Source organism: Heteronotia binoei, chromosome 4 (assembly GCF_032191835.1).
Source record: "Heteronotia binoei isolate CCM8104 ecotype False Entrance Well chromosome 4, APGP_CSIRO_Hbin_v1, whole genome shotgun sequence".
Lineage (NCBI taxonomy): Eukaryota > Metazoa > Chordata > Lepidosauria > Squamata > Gekkonidae > Heteronotia > Heteronotia binoei.
In genome coordinates, this window is record NC_083226.1 from 112,648,302 (window position 1) to 112,670,401 (window position 22,100).

General features: G+C 41.4%; 1 protein-coding gene across 5 annotated transcripts in view; it reads right to left on the minus strand.

Annotated features, from left to right (window-relative positions):
* Positions 1-22,100, minus strand: part of PPIP5K2 (diphosphoinositol pentakisphosphate kinase 2) — a 117,485-nt gene that overhangs the window by 34,136 nt on the left and 61,249 nt on the right. For all 5 annotated transcript variants that reach the window (XM_060235631.1, XM_060235634.1, XM_060235633.1 and 2 more), the window contains exons 17-25: positions 21,915-22,036; positions 16,857-17,039; positions 15,278-15,419; positions 13,187-13,410; positions 12,000-12,127; positions 11,264-11,378; positions 8,613-8,720; positions 8,416-8,532; positions 7,578-7,751 (exon numbers count right to left, since the gene is read on the minus strand). In XM_060235631.1, coding sequence (XP_060091614.1) covers positions 7,578-7,751; positions 8,416-8,532; positions 8,613-8,720; positions 11,264-11,378; positions 12,000-12,127; positions 13,187-13,410; positions 15,278-15,419; positions 16,857-17,039; positions 21,915-22,036 — 1,313 coding nt within the window. The remainder of the gene's footprint in view (positions 1-7,577; positions 7,752-8,415; positions 8,533-8,612; positions 8,721-11,263; positions 11,379-11,999; positions 12,128-13,186; positions 13,411-15,277; positions 15,420-16,856; positions 17,040-21,914; positions 22,037-22,100) is intronic.

Consider the following 22,100-nt stretch of genomic DNA (forward strand, 5'->3'; position numbering starts at 1 on the left):
AGTGTAGGGTCGGCCAAAAACCGAAGAAACTTCCCCCACTTCCTGTCATAGGAAGCCCAGGTAGACAACTTTCTACTATTTAGAAAGACGTGCTGCACTCTGCTCAAGAATTTGCAGGGTTGATGAACCACACCGTCAGCTTCAGGTTGAGATGAAACATGTGTCCTTCCTGGGCCGACAGAAGGTCCAATTCCGCTGGGAACTGATAAAAAAAACCCTCGCTAAATGAAACAAAATCGGGAACCAGTTCTGCCGAGGCCACCATGGTGTGACTAGAATGCACCTCGGTTTCTCTCTCGCTATCTTGTTGACAACTTTTGTCAGCAGCGGAAGAGGCGGAAATAGATACAGGAACCAACCATTCCACGGGAACATTAGGCCGTCTCCCAGAACTCTTGATCTGTTCTTCCCCTGGTGCAGAACAAGGGGACACTTCCGATTCCGGGCTGTGGCAAAAACATCCACCTGAGGATAACCCCAGAGCTGGAACACAGGTTGAAGGAAGCGCCATTGCATCTCCCATTTGTGTGGAGATGCTGCTCCTCTGCTCAATGAATCCACCTGCAGATTGAGTACTCCTGGAAGGTGCACAGCCTTGACATAGATGCCATGCTCCAGGTACTTTACCCACTGTTCTATTGCTAACGCACAGAGCCGTTGGGAGACTGTCCCGCCCTGCCTGTTGACATAACAAAGGGCTGTAGTATTGTCCGTCAACAGGGCCACAGCCTTCCCCGCCACCAGAGGACGGAAGGACCGAAGGGCAAAATGAATTGCCAACAGTTCGAGTTTATATGGCAACGAGTCAGCTGAGGAGGCCAAGGACCCCCCATACAGAGAATCCATGTGAGAACCCCAGCCCCATAAGAACGCATCTGTGGTGATCTGTGGTGATCGTTACAGGCAGATGGAAGGAAGCTCCCTGACAGATGTTGTCTGTGGATGTCCACCATTCCAGGGCCCGAGGGATCGAGGGTGGAATCATGAACCTCTTTTGAGGTGAGTCCCGTAAGGGCCGAAACTTTCTGAGGAACCAAAGTTGAAGCCCTCTCATACGCAGTTTCGCAAACAGCAACACACTGGTAGTCACCGCCATCAGCCCCAGCATCCGCTGCAGCTGCAGCTGTTGTGCTTTGCCCCCTTTCCAGCTTTGAAAAAGATGGACAAGATTGAAAATGTCCATCGCCCAGCACGATGAAGGTTTGTGTCCAGCAGAGCCCCGATAAACTGAACTGTCCTTGATGGTATGAGATGGGACTTTTTCATGTTGACCTGCAGACCTAAGGTGTGAAGAAGACGAAGAGTGGTTGCAATATGGCCGGAGAGACACTCTTCCGAATCCGCCACAAGAAGCCAGTCATCGATATACGGAAAAACAACTATGCCTTGAATCTGAAGATATGCAGCTACAACATTCATCATCTTGGTAAACACCTGCGGTGCAGTACACAGGCCAAATGGAAGGGCTTTGAACTGAAAATGGTTGGAGACTATCGCAAACCGGAGGAACTGCCTGTAAGCTGGATGGATGCTGACATGGAAGTAGGCATCCTTGAGATCCAACATTGCCGTCCAGTCCCCTTGGTTGATGAGGGGAAGGATTGTTTGCAAAGTAGACATCCTGAATTTCTGGTACACGATAAACTTGTTCAGATTTCAGAGGTCCATGATTGGTCTCAATCCCCCATCCCGTTTGGGAACCAGGAAATAACGAGAATAGACCCCCCCCCCCATTCTGGCCGCTATCGGGACCGGTTCTATGGCTTGTTTCTGCAAGAAGTTGCTCACTTCCTCTAGCAGAAGGGGGGAAGGAGGTGTGGACCGTACTCGTATCCATCGTCATACCCATGGTACCCTTCCCATGAGTTGCCAGAATGGGATCAGCGGTCAGAAGCCTCTCTTTCATGATTTTCACATCAATTGGCCACTCGGAGTGCACCTTCGGCATCGGTGTTGTGAGACTCCAAGTTTTAAACCTTTAAAGCCCTATATGGCCGAGGACCTGTTTACCTTAGGGACCGTCTCACCCTACATGTTCCCCAGAAGGTACTTAGATCTATTAGTGATCAGGGCCGGATCTAGGGCGGGCAGAGGGGGGGTGCTTGCTGTGGGCGCACCAAATTGGGTATGATGCCCATTGTATTCTATGGAACCATAAAATAGAATGGTCCATAAGGGGGCGCCATTTTTTGATATTGCCCCCCCTCAAAAAACATGTAGATCCAGTCCTGTTAGTGATCCCCAGGCTGAGGGAGGCTAGATTAAAGTCCACCAGAGAGAGAGAGCCTTCTCGATTGCTGCCCCTTACTGGTGGAATCAGCTGCCGGAAGAGGTTAGAACCTTGCGGGACCTCGTCCAGTTTCGCAAGGCCTGTAAGACAATATTATTCCAGCAGGCCTTTAATTGATTTGGAATGACTGATATGGTGATATACATATAATATATACTGAACGTCATCTGAAATGAGATAATATCAAATGATATTAGCACCAGACTGTTTTAATTTTAATTTATGATGTAATAGTTTTATTCAGAATGTAAGCTTTCGTGTGCATGCACACTTTTTCAGACGAGGAATGAGGTACAGTAAGAAGCTACATATAGCTGGTGGGGTTTGGAATGCCAAGTGGTACAAAGTTAAAAACTAATAGCAGAATAGTAAAATTAACAAATTCAGAAAACCTTTGATCTGGGTCCCACGCTAATGCAACCCAGATCAACGGTTTTCTAAATTTGTTAATTTTACTATTCTGCTATTGGTTTTTAACTTTGTACCACTTGGCATTCCAAACCCCACCAGCTATATGAAACTCTGCTTACTGTACCGCATTCCTCGTCTGAAGAAGTGTGCATGTACACGAAAGCTTACGTTTTGAATAAAACTAAGTTTGTCTTAAAGGTGCAATTGACTCCTATTTTGTTCAGACCAACACGGCTGCCTATTTGGATCTACCAAACTACTTGGTTAGCAGGCATGAAGAGTATGTATAGTACTATTATATTTTCTAAACTAAGGCATGTCTGACAATAACTATGGAGAAAGAAAACAAGGAGTGGAGAAGAAAGAGCGGGAAGAAGGGTTGCTTGCTGTAATGTCCATTGATTTTGTAGCGGCACCCTTTCTTCAAATTCCAAAATTGCCTGAAGGTTCGACAAGATCGGGGACCTCTACTTTAAGGAATGCCTTTCTTGCTTTCTCCTCCAGAGTTTTTGATTTCAAAATATCAGCTACTGTTTATGTATTTTGGAGAAGGACCATGGCTCAGTAGTAAAATGTACATTTCCCAGGTTCAACTCCTGGCATCTTCACCAAAAGGACCTCAGGTAGACTTTTTCCTTCCCGAGACCCTGGAGAACTTCTTCCAGTCAGAGCAGACAATACTGAGTGAGATGGACTAATGGTCTAACTTGGTATATGGCAGTTTCCTTTCATATGTACCAAAAAACATTTTAAAAGCTGCAGTTTACACTGTACATATTTAATTTCCACTTATATGCTGATGTACATGAGCTTTTTTCTTTACCAACAAACTGTATCCCAGTGTTTCTGAAGTCTTTTTTGAGCCCTGCATGACAATTGGTTGGGTAGAATATAAATTTGATTTTAATGTACAAAGTAACCCTTCTGCAGATTTCATACTCATTTTTCCCCATTTTGTGGAGATGGCAACATTGACATGAGTGAAAACACACACTTAAATAATGTGCATAAATATTTTAAATTATATACAAGAGCTTAATAGTGCTCTTCCATGGGAGTGAAAAACTAAGTCCTTTTACCTGTCTCTTGCCACATTTACACAGCCATGGTACAGTTCAACACGCCAACAAAATTTACACCCAATCACAGCACGCATAAACACTACAGAAACCCAGGCAAGAAAATTGGCAAGCAGCAGAGGGCTACATCTCTCTCACCTCATACTATACAAAAAAGAAAAAAAAAACCCTGGTAAACTTTAGTGATGGAAATGGTACAGAAAGGGCACTCTGCATGAAAGAGCCAAGGAGGAGAACAAAGTTGGTTCAGCATAAAAATACTGTTCTGCTCAGAATGCTTATAGGTACTTCATCACAGTACACAAATACCAACTTAGATCCTCTAGTCTTCCAACTGAGGATGGAAGGATATTGTACTCCATATAGGGAGGAGGATTCTCTGCCTTAAACGTTAATTGCTGCAAATCTCACCCCCTCTGCGTAACATAACTACTATGTGTTAGTTCACCATTTGTTCCTACATCAACAGATGGCTGCCATGTCTCCCACACAGTGCAGAAAGGGAGGGCTGTGCAACATCATGCTGGCAGTGCAATATCATGATGGTGTAACCCAAGCAAATTACAGCAACATATTTGGGTAACTACCAGTATCCCAACTATTGCTACAGCTGGCTAAACACTTATGACACTCTTGCTTTGCAGGATTGGAGCCCCAATCAGAAACTCAGCAGTCTCAGCACAACTCCCTGAGAAATGGCTACTTGTGAATGTACTACAAAAAATAAGTTAACTTGAAGCAATCAATCAGAATGAGTGGCCCATTACTTAACCAGCAATAAAAATTCAACAATAAAAAAGCAGCCAGAGCTTAAACACAGCACAAGCATTTAGCAGTCTAAAATTACATTCATAAAGGTTCTTAGCCTAAAAGCATAAAAAAACCAATATAAACAGATAAAAGCCTCTCATTTAAAAGTGATCCTTCAAATACCCTGCCCTAAGCCACTTAGGACCTTAAATGTAAGAACCAACTTTTTGAGTTGAGCCTGGAAACAGATGGATAGCCAATGGAGAGCTTTCATCATAGGGGTAATAACATTCACGTATTCAGTCCCTAGTAGTGGCCAGGCCACCATGTTTTGCACAAACTGAACAGTTTCTGAACAGTTTTCAAAGACAGCTCACTTTATGGTGTGCTGTGATCACCAAGGCCAGATCATGTTTTTTTGATGATTGACTGTAGCTGGTATATTAACCCAAAGCTAATAACTGGTGATATGTGCCACTGAGAATATCTGAGCCCTTAACCCTAGGCCAGCATGCAGCATCACTCCACACTTCAAGCTATGAACCTATTCCTTCAAGACAAGCACATTCTTCAGTCTTCAAGCTACTGTGTCCCTGACCAATAGCAACTCAGACTTATTAGGAATGGGTTTCAGTTTATTGGTCCTCATCCATTTCACTAGCTTTGCCAGGCACCTCTTCTTCAATTCCATAGACCCACCAGATCCAGTTAAGCAGAAATAGAACTGAGTGTCATCTACATATTTGTGACATCTTACTCCAAATTTCTGAATGATCTCTCCCAGCAGTCTTACAACAACACCATCTCCTGTAACTGGCCAGTCATGTAAGAGAAGAACCACTGAAGCATGATGCCTCCCCACTCTCCAGCCAGCCTCTCCAGAAAGACACCATGGTTGATAGTATCAAAAGTTGCCAAGAGGTCTGAGAGAATCAACAGGGATGAACTCCTATGTCATTCTCTTGATGAAGACCATCGGTCAGGGTGATCAGAGCTGTTTCTATCCCAAAGCCAGGATTTAATGTTGAATGAAATAGGTCTACATAATCTGTTTCTTCCAAGACTACTTGACGCTGTGTTCCACCACCTACTTTAGGGAATGGAATGTTGGCCACCAAGAAGTAGTTATTCTGCTCCATGAATACCTTCTTCAGGAAGGGTCTCACAACCATCTTAAGATAGTTAGAAGAACTATACTCTCCTGCCGATAAAGGTATTTAATAACTCCCAGACCCAGTCAGTCAACCTGGTGCAGCTTTATACTTTCAGCCATGAAAGGCAAATCTAAATGATATGGGCTGAACATTTCCAAGTGTCAGCCCCTCTCAACTGAAAGTCTGCCATATGACTAGGGCCAGACAGCACTCCATCAGCATCCTGAGACTGAACCAACCACAGCATCTAAGTCATGGTGGAACTGAGGGTTTTTATCTGTAAAATGCATTACATTTTACATCCTGAAAGACTCAGGACTGAAGCCTCTTCACAACCTGGAACAGCTCTTCTGGACAGCATTTGAACAGATGCAATAGCAGTGGAAATGAGATGGGTTTTTATTGTTTGATACGAAGAGAGAGAAAGAGAGAGAGGGAGGGAGGGAGAGAGTGGCTCTGATGGAGGACAGCTGTAGCTATTCCTCTAACTCTTTCGGGGGCTGTATGGTTGCTAGCCACATGCAGGACCTTCAAGCCTGCTAAACTTCTGCTACAGTGATATGCTTGCAATCTCTCCAGCTCAGGCGGATAAGGCTAATTCTGATACCAGGGTCAATGGAGGATTCCAAACCGTCTATGATTAATCATTTATCTTTGTGCCCAGTTGCATATGTGGTTAGAAGAATTCTCTACAGCATATAAGGTGTGAGTTCTATTCCTGTTTCCTCCTTCCCTTTGTTGTGGCCAAAAGCATCTCACCAAAATGTGAACTTTAATTATTCCTAGCTTCCCTCTTGATGGGATTTAAATTCTTCATGTATTTTTCCCAATTGAATGTTTTTCCCAAGTGAGCTACTAGAGAAATGACAGGGAAACCTTCTGTAAATGTACAGTTGTGTGTTTTCTTGTGGCTGTCCTAGTAATCTGTGTCTCCCTTGCCTTCCGTCTTCCCTATGGCAATAGATTTGCAGCGTACTAAATGATTCATAAAGTTACATATATTTAGGCACTGTGGTCTATGCTACCGTGTTTAGCTTACTCAAACTAAAATCCTGTTATGTAATCTTTGTAACTTTTAATGTGTCATGTTAAGATTTATGCTTGGCTTCAGTTGTTTTCAGATTTCTGATTGGTTCTACAACCTTAATCCTACTGTATTCTTTATTGAATACCCCATCCTATCAATTGTAATGACTCACTCTATATAATCCACCAAGGGCAAATGAGAAAGGCTGACTATAAATGCTATAAATAAATAAAATTGCAGCCGTGCAGTTGTCCTAAGTTATATGGTCAGACTCTCTGCTTCATATTCTGTTTACTGATCTGTCAAAAAGGTATGAGTTTGTAGAAGAGGATTCAAAACCATACCCACCGAGCTCCCAGAGGTACAGTAGTTACATGGCACCTATTAAACATACCATGATCCTCCCTACAGCAGAGGGATCTCTGTTTCCTTTGCTTCCTCTCTTGTTGCATTCTGTAGGGGGTGGGGGAAGGGTGATATCATGAGGGCATGTTAGCATGCATTGGCTGTTTGTTTTCAGATACGGCTGGTATGGGTGCATTGTTGACATGCTACTCTGATTGATGGGCATTAATAGTTTGTTTTGCTTTTCTCTTTACACACATTTCAATAGCAACCAAACTCCTCCACACTATCTGTGTGGTCATCTTGTATATATGCAATGTAGGTTATTCAGCTTAGGATTTACTGCATGTTCCAAACTATGGATATCTTTCCATTTCTAACTGATAGAAGTGGTTGAAGCAATTACAAAATACAACCTCTGCCATTTAGTATGCCATGCAGTTTGGGGAAAAAACGAGTATTTCCCACCTCCCCAAACTGGAACCAGTTTCAATACATATGCCCTGGATGGCAGAACTTACTTCCACTGAACCAATTTTCCTAGATCTTGGAAGGGGTGACTTTCTGTGTATATGAATTGGATCTGACACCATTGGCTTGAACATCATTACAGATCGATCTGTTTCATCTCTTTTAGAAGAATGTGATTCTTCATCACTGTCAATTCTATGAGAAGATTTCTTTGACCCATCATTCTGAAAAAAAAGGGATATATCATGTGACAAAAATATTTATCAGGATTATGGGAAAGTATTCTTTTGAATATTAAGGAATGCAGCCTTCATCTAGAGACTCACATGACAACGTCCCCTACATACAAAGGTCTTGTGAACAGCAATTCTCTTGCAAATAATCTGATTTGGGAAATAGGGAACAGCAATTCTATACAGAATCTGCTCTGGGAAATTTTAGCATAGATGTTTGCCAAAAGTCTCAATGCATGACAGTCTAAGGTTGCTCTACCCAACTTTTTATTTTTTAAGCTATTTTCATATTTATTTTCAAGAAATAATTTCTAAATATCTAACACATTATATTAGCTTTAATATATTATTATATAGCTATTTTATCTTACAATCCTGTTGTATTATACTGAATATTTAGATATTAACATAATTCCTTCCTACAACTGTACTGTGGTTTCTTCAGAGATTTTATTAATATTACAAAAAAAATTATTTCTTTTTGCAGTGTAAAAACAACTCCTCAAAGAATGTTGAATTAGTTTTAAAAGGTAGCCTTACACTTCTCCTGATAGCTGGATCTTAATATCTTCCTAAGCGACTGACTGTAGTGAAATGATGTGTGAGGTCCTACTGTAATTTCATGCATGTGAGAATAATTCCTAAGAGCGTTTACCTCTCGAGAAGCAGGTCTATAGCCAGAGCCTGATGGTAAATTCTTGTCCTCTTCACAACCTTTAGCTCCTGGACTAAAGTGTAATTCCACATGGAAACGGTCTTCTGATGAAAGCTCCTAAAGAGATTGAATAAGAGTTTAAACTTCATTTCAGAGTACATATTATGACTTTATCTGTTTCTTCATTATTTTATTACCTTGTTGGGATCCTCATATAGCATAATAACAATTTGGGTCATGTAATTGAGTTCACTGACAACACTGAGATAATCCATAGCTCGCTTCCACTGTTCATCTTTAGATGCCTTGGAAAAAAGGTACATCACAAGGTTAGCATCAACAGATGATGAGGGATGACGTCTGTTGAATTTCTCATTGCTCATGCATAATCAATATAAGAATGGGGTTTACTAGACAGCGTCATGCTAGACAAATTCTATCTATTCTCTTAAAATCAAACAATTTAAATTACATCATTTTCAGTATAATTGCTCCGTTTGAACATAAGACTAAACCACAATTTATAAACCATTGTTTGATTAAATTCTGGTTTTCTGTGATATTTGACTGTAGGCTGCTCAACAAATTGTTGGCTTACTGGTGCTAAACTGAGATTCTATACCATGAGTTATCATAATATCTGAAAGCAGAAATTCCAATTCATATTCTAGCATCTTTCTTAGTCATACATACATCAGACAAAAGCACAGACCAACAGAAAATCTGCTGCTCCAGGTACATTCAGTTATTGATGTACTTTCAGGAAACTTATTCCTTTCTTCTTTCTGCATTATTTTTATTGAGCTCTTTCCCCCTTCCAACCACTTCTGACCTAGTGAAGACTCATCAAAAAAGAATATATTTCAGATAGATTCAGGTGGGTAGCCATGTTGGTCTGAAGCAGCAGAACAAAGCTGCAGTCCAGTGGCACTTTAAAGACAAACAATGTTTTATGCAATGTATGATCTTTCATGTTTTGAGGAAGTATGTGGGCATCTGAAAACTCGTAAATTTGAATAAAATTTTGTAGGTCTTAAAAGTGCTACTGGACTCAAACTTTGTTCTTAGAGAGAATTTAAAAGATGGTAAAATGGCAAGAAAAAAAGGGAAGCAACGTTATAATATAATCAATAATCTATTCTGTTTCAGAATACATTGGAATATCATATAGTTACTAGGCAGAATAACCCTGAAGAGCAGATGTGAAAGATTTATGTTATTTCAGAATTTAAAAGTTTAGGAACTTAATGAATTATTAGACAGAAAGGCGAAGGGAGACGATAAGAAGCTTTGGTTTACCCCAAGATCTTCCCCCCACTTCTCCCCCCTTTTTTGCAGAAAACCAGTAGCAAGTGGACATTACAAAGAACTGCCTTAAATTTTCTGAAACCTGTCCCCCCACTTGTTACAATAAAAAATTGATGATACAGCAAACAAAGCGAAGAGGAAACAGTGATAGTGAAGGATAAACACAGACAAAAATAACTTCAGATACTTTAAATGTAAGGAAGAGGAAGAAGTTCTACCTGCTTTTAAAAAGCCTACAGCTGAACTGCCTTTAATTTCTCTACTCTTTTAGTACAGAATATTCAACAAACAGATCAGTTCCTTGTTCTGTTTGCTGACATGCACTTTTCACAATATCAGAATTTCTTTGACTGCGCCTGAGATTATAGCACAGATCCTATAAAGTCAGGAGACAAATGTGATACTGAAACAAGCAAGTACTATGATTTATATAAATGACTGAAATATCAGAATACTGTCGCATAAACTTCATAATGAAGGCACTTGTAATTCTGAATTCAGTCCTTGTTGTGCCACCTGAAAGAAGATATTGTAGAGCTTGAGAAGGCACAGAAAAGGACAATCAACATGATCAAAGGGTTGGGTATGCCTTTAGTACAAGGAAATGTCACAGACAGTTAATATCTTAGTTTAGAAAAAATGATTACTAAGAATGATGTGACAGTGGTTTATAAAATTATACATTGTTTGGAGAAAGGGGGCAGAAAACATTTTTATCCACTCACAGTAGGGTGGCATTCAGACATCACTTTACAGTCATGCTAAATCAACATGAGTACAGACCTGGCGTGCTGCTATGTTTTATTCCTCTGCTTTGTCCCTTCTCACATAGATAATCTTATCTACCAAATAACTCTGGTTAAAAAAGTAAAGGTAAAAGTAGTCCCCCCTGTGCAAGCACCAAGTTGTTACTGACCCATGGGGTGACATCACATCATGACATTTTCTTGGCAGACTGTTTAGATAGCTTTGATAGGATGCTTAGATAGCTTTGAAAGGAGATGAGATTCTTGGAAGATAAATCTATGAGCAGTTGTAAGCCAAGATAGCTAAATAACTGCCAAGTTTAAAGGCTGTATTCCACTGAACTACAGCTGCTGAGGGACAATGGTGGGAAGGGCAATTGCCTTAGCAATCTGGTGCTCAACTTCTGAGAAGCATCTGGCTGGCTACTGATGAAATCAGAATGCTAGAGAGCATTCTATTTGTGCCAGAAAATGAACTGTGGATATTTGATCTGATCCAACATGGCTCTCCTAATCTTCTCAAGTAGCTCACAGTATCTTTGTTCAGGTGATTTAGGACAAAGCAAGGCCACTGAAAGGTAAAATGACTGCTAGTGTCCTTAAATTCCAATGAGGAAAGAAGTTACTTGTTAAGTTCCCATTATTTAAGTATTTGTACAACAATTACCATGGCTCTTCAATACATCCCTAGAATTAATTTCAAATCCAGTGTATCTATACCTCCCCCCTCCAAGAAAGTGATAATATGAATCTCACAGAATTGTTAAAAAAATAAAGAAGATGATATCACTTACATCACACAAGGAACCATAACGTAACGTTGATAATAAGGAATGGACATGACTCTCACTAGTGAAGTACAATCTTGTTCGAACATGACGTTCAGGTGACATAACTCCACTGGAGTACCTGTGAGCAAATCCAGACAAAGTTTAAGAGAAATGAAAATATCCCTAACATGCTGACTATTGACATAATGGAATGAGCCCCTATATCACAATTTAAAATGAGCTCATCTTTCTTAGGGGTACATTCTACTCAATTTCATTAGGCCCTTCAGTGTCACAAGTTCCTTGGTACGAAGAGACTCCAAAGCCCTGAAAAAAGTATAGTTCTTAGCAATTCTGATACTTGGGATGTTATTTCTGAAGCATTCAATGTTCAATAAGCATTCCAAACCTAATTAAAGCCACCACAGCAGTCTTGGAGAAAAAAAGGCATACAATAGCAGTAGAAAAGCAGCCAGACCTCATTGTGTTTCCTGAGAAGGAGACTCTTGGGTGAATGGGAAAGAGAAGACTACTCTTCATGCTCTTAATGACATCATTAGGAATACAATGAGACCTGGATCTTGGAATGAACCAGAGCGTAAACATGGGACTAATTCTTGCGATTCTGAATCAAGTCCAAATTTAAAAAGACCCTTTTCCAAACTGAGTCTAAGGAAACTCACTGTTCTCCTCATGTAAGTATACAGTATCAGTCATCACCAATGGCAACTTGTCCAAGTTTAACAACAACAAAACTTACAAAGGGTGGAGCTTGTTTACGGTATCATCATCTTGAGTTCTTTGAAGATCAGATCGGATTTTCCTCAGTAGAGGAGTGCAGTAACCTTTTGCAATCTCTAGTTTCTCAGCTTCACTAATACCATATTCCTTGATGGGGGATAAAAACATAATTTCTTGGGGGGGAAAACTACAAAAAAAACTGAAGCCAACTCTTAATTCAGGATTCAAACATTACTGTTTCAACAGACTGTGGAAGGAAGTGTTTTTTTTTGGGGGGGGGGGAGAAGATAAATGAGATGTTGTGCCAGGCAGCAACTCAAGGCTGCTTTTATTCTTGCCTGATGCTCTCTCTCTCTGCATGTGATGCTCTCTCTCTCACAATCTGCATGTGATGCTCTCTCTGATTCTGCATGTGATTCTCTCTCTCACTCTGCATGTAATGCTCTCTCTTTCACTCTGTATCTGATGCTGTTTCTCTCTGTATCTGATGCTCTGTTTCACTTTGTATGTGATGCACTCTCTCTCTCACACACACACATGTTGCATGTGATGCTGTCTCTCTCTCTCACTTCAGTGTAGCCAACATCTGTATCTACTACCTGCATCTACTATCTTAAGAAAGCATTTTGAGAAAAAAATAGTTGAATGTTCATTCGAGGGTGGAATGCTAAATTAAGCAATGTAAGATGTATTGAACTGTGTTTTTTTCATTCCACATGTAGTTTGAATAACCCTGTACACACAAATACATTCGGAATAAACATGAGTCAGAATACAAACCACCATGAAACTAGTTTCATGAGCTTCATGGGACTTTAGCCTTTTTGCCCCCTCCCAACTCCTTTAAGCCACATGGCAAATATGATTTTGAGAAGGTGCTCTACATCCGATTTTGATACCATATGGGGTGATGGTATGCATACCGCCCTGAACTGGATGGACCAGGCTAGCCCAATGTCATCAGATCTTGGAAGCTTGGAAACTGCTTTAAAGTAGAGGTAAGCCTGTAGCACAGGAAAATAATATTCAAAAAATCCCATGCATTTCTCCTTCATTTTCCTCGTGAGAGTTCCTGCACCCCTTTTCCCAGAAAAAAGCCCTGCCTACTACTATTTACCACAGGGTTTAGAAAGCACAGTCAATAACACACATTATTGGTGCAAGATTATCATTACAGAAGCATAATGTAGCTGGCAAAGTACATACCTGTGGTATCACAATATCAGCTAATGCTTTTGACAGCCTGTACAGTTCCATTGTATTTTCTAGTTTTAAAGAAACATTATGCTGGACATCATATTTTATACAGTCATAGATATCTGGGATTTTACTAATATCATATCTTCCATTCTTTGTTTTAAAATCCTTTTCAAGTTTGGCCCATCTACGCAGCATTAGCTCCAAGGTTTCACTGTGGTAAAGCTGAATATCTAAATAGGCAAACAATACCCATTATTATAGAATAATTAATGAACAAACTTAATTTAACCAACTGACCTGAAATAAAATAAAGTAGATTAAAAAGAAGCATATATTCTGCTTCTATGCTTACTCTATCCTTTCACATTTTTGGTTTTCATACTGTTGCTTCTCAGTCTTACTAGACTCTTGATTAGGAGTATAATTATTTCTGTGGCAAAATTAATCACTCAAGTAGGCTGTAATTCAGAAAGCAAAATGCAAATTACTCTCATGCTACCTGAATTTCAAAGGTTTATTCAGATAACCCCCATTTTGTTCTGGGAGAATAGAGAGCAGGCTCCATCATGAGATGGCTTGTAAACAATAAGGCTGTAACTAAAAGCAAGTCTGTGTCCTGGTTTGTGTTTAAGATTTGATTCCATTTAGTGTGAAAACACCTAGTTTTATTACTTGAATGCCTTTTTAGATTTTTCTGTCATTTTATTTTTATGATAAATCAATGTTAACTTTTCTTTGTAAGTCTGTGCTGAGGCTTTTTGTTAATACTTTTCCTACCTACATCATACACTATTTGTGTTACCAGATTACTCCCCTGATAATATTGGGGTACTTTGCAGCATTAATTACAGAATAAGCAGAAATACTTTATAGCTTAATAAACAATAATGGTTTTATAGTTGTGAGCCAGGAATGGGTGAGGAGAAGAGCTGGGAGTGTAGGGCAGGGGTTTAAGCAAAAAATGCCTGATCTCTACACATTATCTCTTTGCTGAATTCTGGTAACAGTCATTCACTCTGCCACACTAAAGACTGAAGTACACTTTTTTTTTTAATGAGTTGGGTCTGTGTTCCCTGTCCCTGATTCAGGGCCATAGCTGGGGGGGGGGGTGGCAGGGAGGGTGTACTGCTAAGGGCAGTGCCCTCTTTCAAAACTGCAATGCCCCCATTCCAATCTTTCTGTCACCTATCAATTTAAAGCTGCACTGAGTCACTGCTGCACTGCCCTGAAATTTCTTTCCTTTGTCAGTTGGCCAGGAGGGGGAGGGAGCCTGGGGCACATGGTGCTGTCTTCCTCCCTCCTCCACCCCGGAGAAGTACCTGAGTTTGTGGGACTTGGTGGAGGTTCAGATGTCCTGCCTGCTCTGTCAGCCTACAGAGAAGGCAGACTAACTTGGGTAGCAAGGAGAAGGCAGTCAGCACCAAAGCAATTTCTTCCTTCCTTCCGCTCACCCCTTGCCCTGGCAGCAGGACACAGGAGGAAGCAGGAGATGAAAGGAAAAGTGTTGAGTTTTTATTCTTGGTAATTTAATTTAATTAGCACCCAAACAGGAATAACAAGTTAAGTGTATGGGGTCAACAGCTATATGGTTAACTTCCCACAATTAGAAAGGATTCTCTTACACATTTATTTCCTATTTTCATGCCTTTACTGCTTCAACTGTTGTTCCCCCTTAATTCAATCTGTACAGCTGTTGACCCTATATGCTTATCTTATTCCTTTTTTTTTGTCTCAAAATATCTTCATCATGTTAAATGCAAATTTGCTGTTCAGCCTCTGTTTATAAGTTTGAAGGTTTTCTTCCATTTCATTGTATCTGAAGAAATGTGTGTGCACATGAAAGCTCATACCCTGAATAAAACTTTGTTGGTCTTAAAGTTGCCACTAGACACAAACTTTGTTCTACTGCTTCAGACCAACATGGCTACCCACCTGGAACTGTTTATAATAGTTCAGCAGTGTTGGCTTAAATATTTTCTACTCAAAATCCTTCAATCTGTCTAAAATAATAAATGACTATGTTACTTGATTAATGAGTGATAATGTAAGTACTGGTGACCAGTATAAACGTTATAGTATATTTAAACTAAACAGTACCTGCAGACTTAGGATCCTCCATCCGTTGCCTTATCTGAGAAGTCAAACTCTGAATCAAAGAATACACCTTGTCACATGTCTTAACAGGATTTTTTATCTCTTGCATTGATTTTCTCAGAGAAGTGCTGCCAGTAGGTGCAAGCTGAAGTACCAGACAAAAAGTACCAGTTAAACATCACAGCCACCTGATCTTGTTGTCTTTAAAAACTGCTCACTGAACACAAGCAGAGTGCTGACATCCCATTTGAGTCTCAAAATGTGTTGCTAATTTAATGCCCAATGAAGTATTTGTGACTCTGGAGCACTCTGAATACAGTTCAAGAGAGTACCTCATTCTGTTCAGAATAATTTATTTGGTTTTTTTCTCAGTAACATGTAATAAGAACAACTACATACTATTTTTGACACAATGCCTTGGTTTAGACAGAACAGCCAGCTCTAAAGATTATACAGTCACTTTTCCTTCTATGCTCAAGTTTCCTTGCTCACTTTCTGAAATGCAACCACTGCTTCCAATCCGGGTAGATAATGGTTCCTGTCAAGGTACAACTTGCCCACCCCCATCCTACTGTTTGAGGAGATCAGCCTTCACCTGAACCATGACAAGGTGGGGCCCTAGGACACCCCCAAGGAAGCCTGACTTACTGTGAATGAGGACACCGCAGCCACTCATGTCAGGAGGGCCCCCAGGATGAACCCTGATGGGGATGATGAGAGAAGGGCTGGCAGTCAGGGTTGTGGGGTGAGACCCAGTAGGACACAGGAGTTGGGAAGGGCCCAACTCTGGATCACAGAAGCACCCTGGCCGAGTGGGATGGAAAGAATGACACCCTCTCTGCCTTCCTCTGTTACTGTCAGGCCTCGGATTCAGCACAGCTCCTGAACCTTTCTGAGAGTTCCATCTCCTTATCCATTGAATAGTATGTGCAGCTGCATAACAATCCCTGAATGAGCTCCAACACCTATTTTTCTACAAAAATGACCCCTGGTTACTGTAACAGAGGAAGGCCAATGCCCAATGGCAGAGAGGGTGTCAAGTGTTATACAACGGGGTGGGGCTATCAAGGGTGGAACAACTCAGGAGGAGCAGGGACAGGGGAGCTAAGAACAAGGAGGAATGCATTGGTCTCCCCATCAGTCAGTCAGAGAAAGAAGGGAACAGACAGCCTGGATAAGCAAGGGTGATGAGGTAACCACTCCAGGTCCAACCATTCTGAGAGCTCTAGTGTCCTTGGGGAGGGGGGGGGGCGATATGGCAGCAGCAATGGCAGAAGGTGGAGCAAGCTCAGGTAACGGGGATGAGCTGAACGGTTCCTACAAATTATATTTTGCCTTCAAACCGTAATTAGCAACCATATTAAAGTTCAGTTTCCAAACACTTCTAAATAATAAGCCATACGTTATCCTCTCTAGATCATTTGGAAGCATGGATTATAAAAATAATCTTCTCACTGTAAAATTGTTATTCCCATTTGTATGTAGATATACTTCAACACATATAACTGCTGCTGTATGTTAAGAAGTAATATATGTATATCATTATCTTTCAAAAAGGAATTATTGCAGACTATCTTTTAACCTTTTCATAGTCTTCAGAAGTAAAGTCCCTGTCTCTCTGGAGTATTTCATGAAGTCGTGCCTTTACACGATGCTGGCAGCTGCTAAGAGAGTCACTATCACTGTCAAGTAGACCATTCATATTAGCACTTTTAACCATCTGTACAAGGATGGGAGTGAGTTCTCCTTCCAATGCAAGCAATCCCTGGAAAGAATAAAATTAGTAAACAGTGAATGAAAAAATAGCAAAGAGCCTTAAACATAAATACAGAAATATGTAGATAACTATGCCTACCTCCCTGGGTTTTTTTTAGTGTGAACTTTAAACCTCTGTGCACAACCTCTTTATGCACAATGGCTCTGTAAACGTCAGAAAAGATAGGCTGAATTTATTCTTCCAGTTGCTTAAGGCTACATGATTTGTACTGGTATGAACAGTAAGTGATATTAAACAGAAATCATGTTCTACAAGTGGTTGTACTAACTGTGAATATATTATTCTGAGAAAGTCAAGAAGAATTGGAACTGGGACATATGTTAAATCACCTTCATATTGTGAGGTTGGTTTAATTCTTTATGAATCTGCCTGACCATTACAGTCATCTTCGAGGGGCCTGCTTCAGGTAGCTCTACCTTCTGAGATTAGAGAGGTACCGTAGTAATCTGGGAGACAGCCTTCATAATCATGGCACCAAAGCTCTAGAATTCTCTTCCCAGGGATATTTGTCTGTCCACTTATGTTGCCATCTTCTACCAGCAGGTGAAGACTTTCCTTCCATTTGGCATTCACTCAGTGACCCCTCTTTCCTAACTAATGTTTGAATTTCTAAGTATTTTAACTGTTCAGCTTCTTTAAAAATTGTTTTAACAATGCTTGCATGGGAGGGAAGTATTTTAATGGTTTCATAATGTAATTTTATCTTGAATATTTTAAATTGTTATCTGCCTTGGTTATTTTCATAAGTGCAGAAAGCTGGGATAATAATAATAATAATAGCATCAAGACCAATCCATCGAAGTTCAAACATTCTAGACAGCACTTTTGTCATCACCGGAGATCCAATACTTTTCAATGGAGTTCACAAATCAGTGCAACTCACAATAGTCCTGTTCAGGTGTTATAGCCGTTTCACTACTGTTACTTTTTTTTGTTTGTTTTAGGTAGGAAGGGTATTTTGTTGCTGGAAGGCTTATAAACTCAATCATCATACCACCTGTTATGAAAAATGCCGGTTTAGAGCTGCACAACAACCCTGTGAGGTTAGCTTGAAAGTCTGTGAGTGGTCTGAAATCACAGCATGGACCAAAGCAGGAGGGAAGCAACCTTAGTAGGGTATAATGACACAAAGTCCAGTCTGCAAAGCAGTCGTTTTCTCTAGGGTGAGCTGATCTCTGCCATCTAAAGAGCAGTTGTAATTCTTAGTGATCTCCAGCCCTCACCTAGAAAGTGGCAACTATGGTTCCCCGGGAGGAAGTGGTTGGCTTGGGGGGGTGGACTCTATGTCACTGTATCTGTCTGAGGTCCCACCCCTCCTCAAACCCCACCCTTTCCATCTCCACCCCTCAAATATCCAGGAATTTTCCAATATGGAGTTGGCAACCCTACGTCCTTCCTAGCAGCAGAAGCAATGTTATTACACAGGTCCAGGGGTTTGGGCTGGGCACCGATGAGTCAGCCATGACACCTGTTCTACTGTCTGCAGCCTCCATTCACTGATTTTACCTCAGAATACAGAACTCCACAGCTGATCAATTAGAGAGAAGAGTGTGCAAGTATGAAGCAGCCTGCCAGCCACACAGCACAGCTCTACTTCTATGTAAAAACACATTTTAATCCTTTTCACCCCCTTAGTAGTGGAATTTCTAAAAATTCCTTCTTAGTGGGTGCTTATGTCATGAAAGGAATGCACTCCCTGAATTTTGGGTTTCTAGGTCCAAGACATGGGTGTCAAACATGCAGCCCAAGGGCCGGATCAACCCCGGAGGGTTCCTAACAGGTCTGCAAGCAACTCACTGTCATCTGCTTCCTTCTTTCTCTCTTGCTTCCTTTTGCATCACAGCTTGCTTTGCCAGGCTTGCTCAATTGCACAGGAGCTACAGAGCAAAGCCTCTATATTCTTCATTGGCTGACCAGCACATGAAACAACTTACATATAAAAGCTCGCAATGCCCAGCCATTTCATATTATCCCCTAGGTCTTAGACTCAAAGCACTGATCCATGAGATTTCTTTAACGAATGTCAATAAATCAAAAACAGGTTTACAACTTACAGAAGCACACCTGAACAACACCTAAACTGCTACAGCACATTATCTCCAGATTTCGATGCAATAATTCAGAGCAAGTGGTGTCAGTTATCAGAAACTGTTAAATAAATAAAATATTGCAAGGGTGCTAATCTTTAAAGCATGTTTCATTTTAAGTTTTCAAAAAATCTTTGTGTTCGTGTCCTTTATAAAGTTTATATCTCCACTACCTGGCACTGCATTTTATGACACACATGGTCTGACATGACAAGATATCATAACAAATGAATCTGACACCCAGGGCCTCCGTGCGCAGTAGGCAACCTTAGGTGGTTGCCTAGGGCATGGCCCTGGAAGGGGTGAAGAATTTGGTGACCTTTGGGAGGGGGCTGCCCCTACATACCCAGGCGATTCTAGTAGTCTACCAACATATCCAAATGCCATGAGGGTCTGATCCTGATTGGGTCTACAGTGTGGGCTCTTCCCCTCCTCTGTACCCATGCAAGTGCTGAAACAGCTGGAAAGGATGGATGTGCAGCAATGTTCCCTTTAAGCCGTGTTGTCTTGTGAGCAGAAATTCTACCTCATGAGCTGAAAGATCTACTAATCTAAAAGTTGTGAGCAGGCCTACTTTTTTTAATGGGGAGAAGAGAGGAATTTAAAAGCAAGTAAAAAGTGAGCTCTACTTCACCAAAACTTATATTAGAACAAAATATTACTATACTACAAGTTTCTTGCTTATTTATCTAACACTAGAGAATTAAGAGGTGGTAACAATGAAAGCCACTTGAAAAACCATAGTGTTAAAGGTAGAACTTACATTACCTTAGCAAAGGTGTGTTCCCAAACCCACTTTTCCAAGGCAACACAAATAGAAGGATAGAGAATATATATATTGGGGGGGAGGGACATTGGTTGGAGGATGGGTGTTTAATTGCTAACAAGTTCTCCATCCTAAACATCTTTGCAGACCACTGGCAATACTGACCTTGATAGGTTAAGAAAGACAGAGAACAAAAGAGAGAAAGGAGAGAGAAAGAAAGAAAGAAAGAAAGAAAGAAAGAAAGAAAGAAAGAAAGAAAGAAAGAAAGAAAGAAAGAAAGAAAGAAAGAAAGAAAGAAAGAAAGAAAGAAAGAAAGAAAGAAAGAAAGAAAGAAAAAGAGACAGAAAGAGAGAATCAGAAAGGATGACTAATAAAGAAGGAGAGAGACAGAAAGCAAGACAAAGATAAAGCCAGAAAGAAAAAGAGAGGGGGAGAAAGAGATAGAAAAAGAGAAAGAGACAGAAAGACAGAAAGGAAGAGAGAGAGACACAAAGAGGGGAAGGGAGAGACAGAAAGGCAGAAATACAGAGAAAAAGAGATAGGCAGAGAGACTTAAAAGCCCATGGCAGGAGGGAAGAGACAGAGAGAAAGAGAGAAGGAAAGATACAGAAAGGAGACAGAAAGGGAGAGGGGGGACACAAGAGAGAGAGGGAAACAGAAGAGAGAAAGAAAGACAGAAAGGGAAAGAGAAAGAGAAAGACAGGAAGAGAGACTTAAAAGCCCATGTGGGGCCCTCCCAATCTCGCTCCCTGGAAAAGGAGTTCCCCACAGCCCCCTTCCATGCTGCTGGAAGCAAGAGACCCATGAAGGGCCTCCTGCCGATTTGGAGTTTAAAACCCATGGAGGGGGGCAGAAGGCAGTGGCCTGGCTGGGGCCCTCCCAAGCAGAGGAGATCCCTGCAGCCCCTCACCATGGTACTGGTGATGAGAGGCCCATAAAGAGCATCTCAATACGTTCCAGTTTAAAGCCCATGGGGGAAGGAAATGGCAACTGTGCAGCTTGGCTGGGGCCCTCCTGATCTCTCCCTGGCAGAGGGGATCCCCACAGTCCCTCCCTATGGCGCTGGCTACAAGAAGCTCATGAAGAGCCTCTCAACATGTTCCAGTTTAAAATCCATGGGGAGTAGAGGGCAGCTTGGCTGGGACCCTCTCTATTTCCCTCCTGGCCAAGGGTTTCCCCTCACATGGTGCCGGTGGCAAGACAACCTTAAAGAGTGTTGTTACTGTATTTTAGTTAAAGATCCAAGTGTGCGCAGGAAAAGGAACTGCACAGCCTGGGGGGGGGGCTCCCCCCCCGGCAAGGAGCTTCCCCCATATGCCTCCCCAATGGTGCTGGCCGCAAGAGGCCCTTGAAGAGCCTCTCCATTGTTTTAGTTAAAGATCAATGTGGGCTTCCTTGACAAGTCCCCCCCCCCCAGCAGAAAGGGTTGATTGACTCACCTGAAGTGGGGCAGGGTAGCCTTAGGCCTTCTTCGGCAACAGTGGAGGCTTCGGTCATGACTGAGCTCTCATACCAGTCAGCACAAAAGGAGGGCTCCTCCTTTTATAGGGCCCACAACCAGGCCCTGCTTGCTTTGACCTCCACCCAAGAGTTGACCAGCTGAACCAGGCCAATTGCTGAGCAGGAGGGGAGGGGAGAGAGGGGCCACCTACTTCTCAGACCTGCTGCGCTGAGTTGCCTGTCTAAGGTCCAGGAAGCTGTATGCTAGCACACCCTACAGGAAACCCTGGTTTGTAGCTATTTTTGTATCTGATAAGGTGTGGGGGAGGGACAAAAGCACCTCAGTCTGCTACACTGCAGGCTTGATTAAGATCAGAATTTTAGCATATTTTTAGAGTGGTGCTGGTGTCCTTGTGGCCGCCATGAAGATGCCATCATATCCAGTATGACCCTCGAAGACTTCATTTTCTTTTTAAAACAGCCATATTTGGTTCTATACTGAGCCACACTAATAATCTTCTAAAATTACATTTTATCATTTTCCATTTTGAAGATAATTTCTCATAGTACCTTTGCAAAAGCTGCTGCAGTCATTTGTACTCTTCCTTCATCAGAAGCATATATTTTTAGATCATGCCTATAGGTACTATGCAATCTCAGTAAACCACATCCAGGATATCCAGCATAGTCTCCTACCAAAGGAAGAACAAAACACCTTCATAATCTGCCAACGTTTCATTTTGAAAAATGTTCACT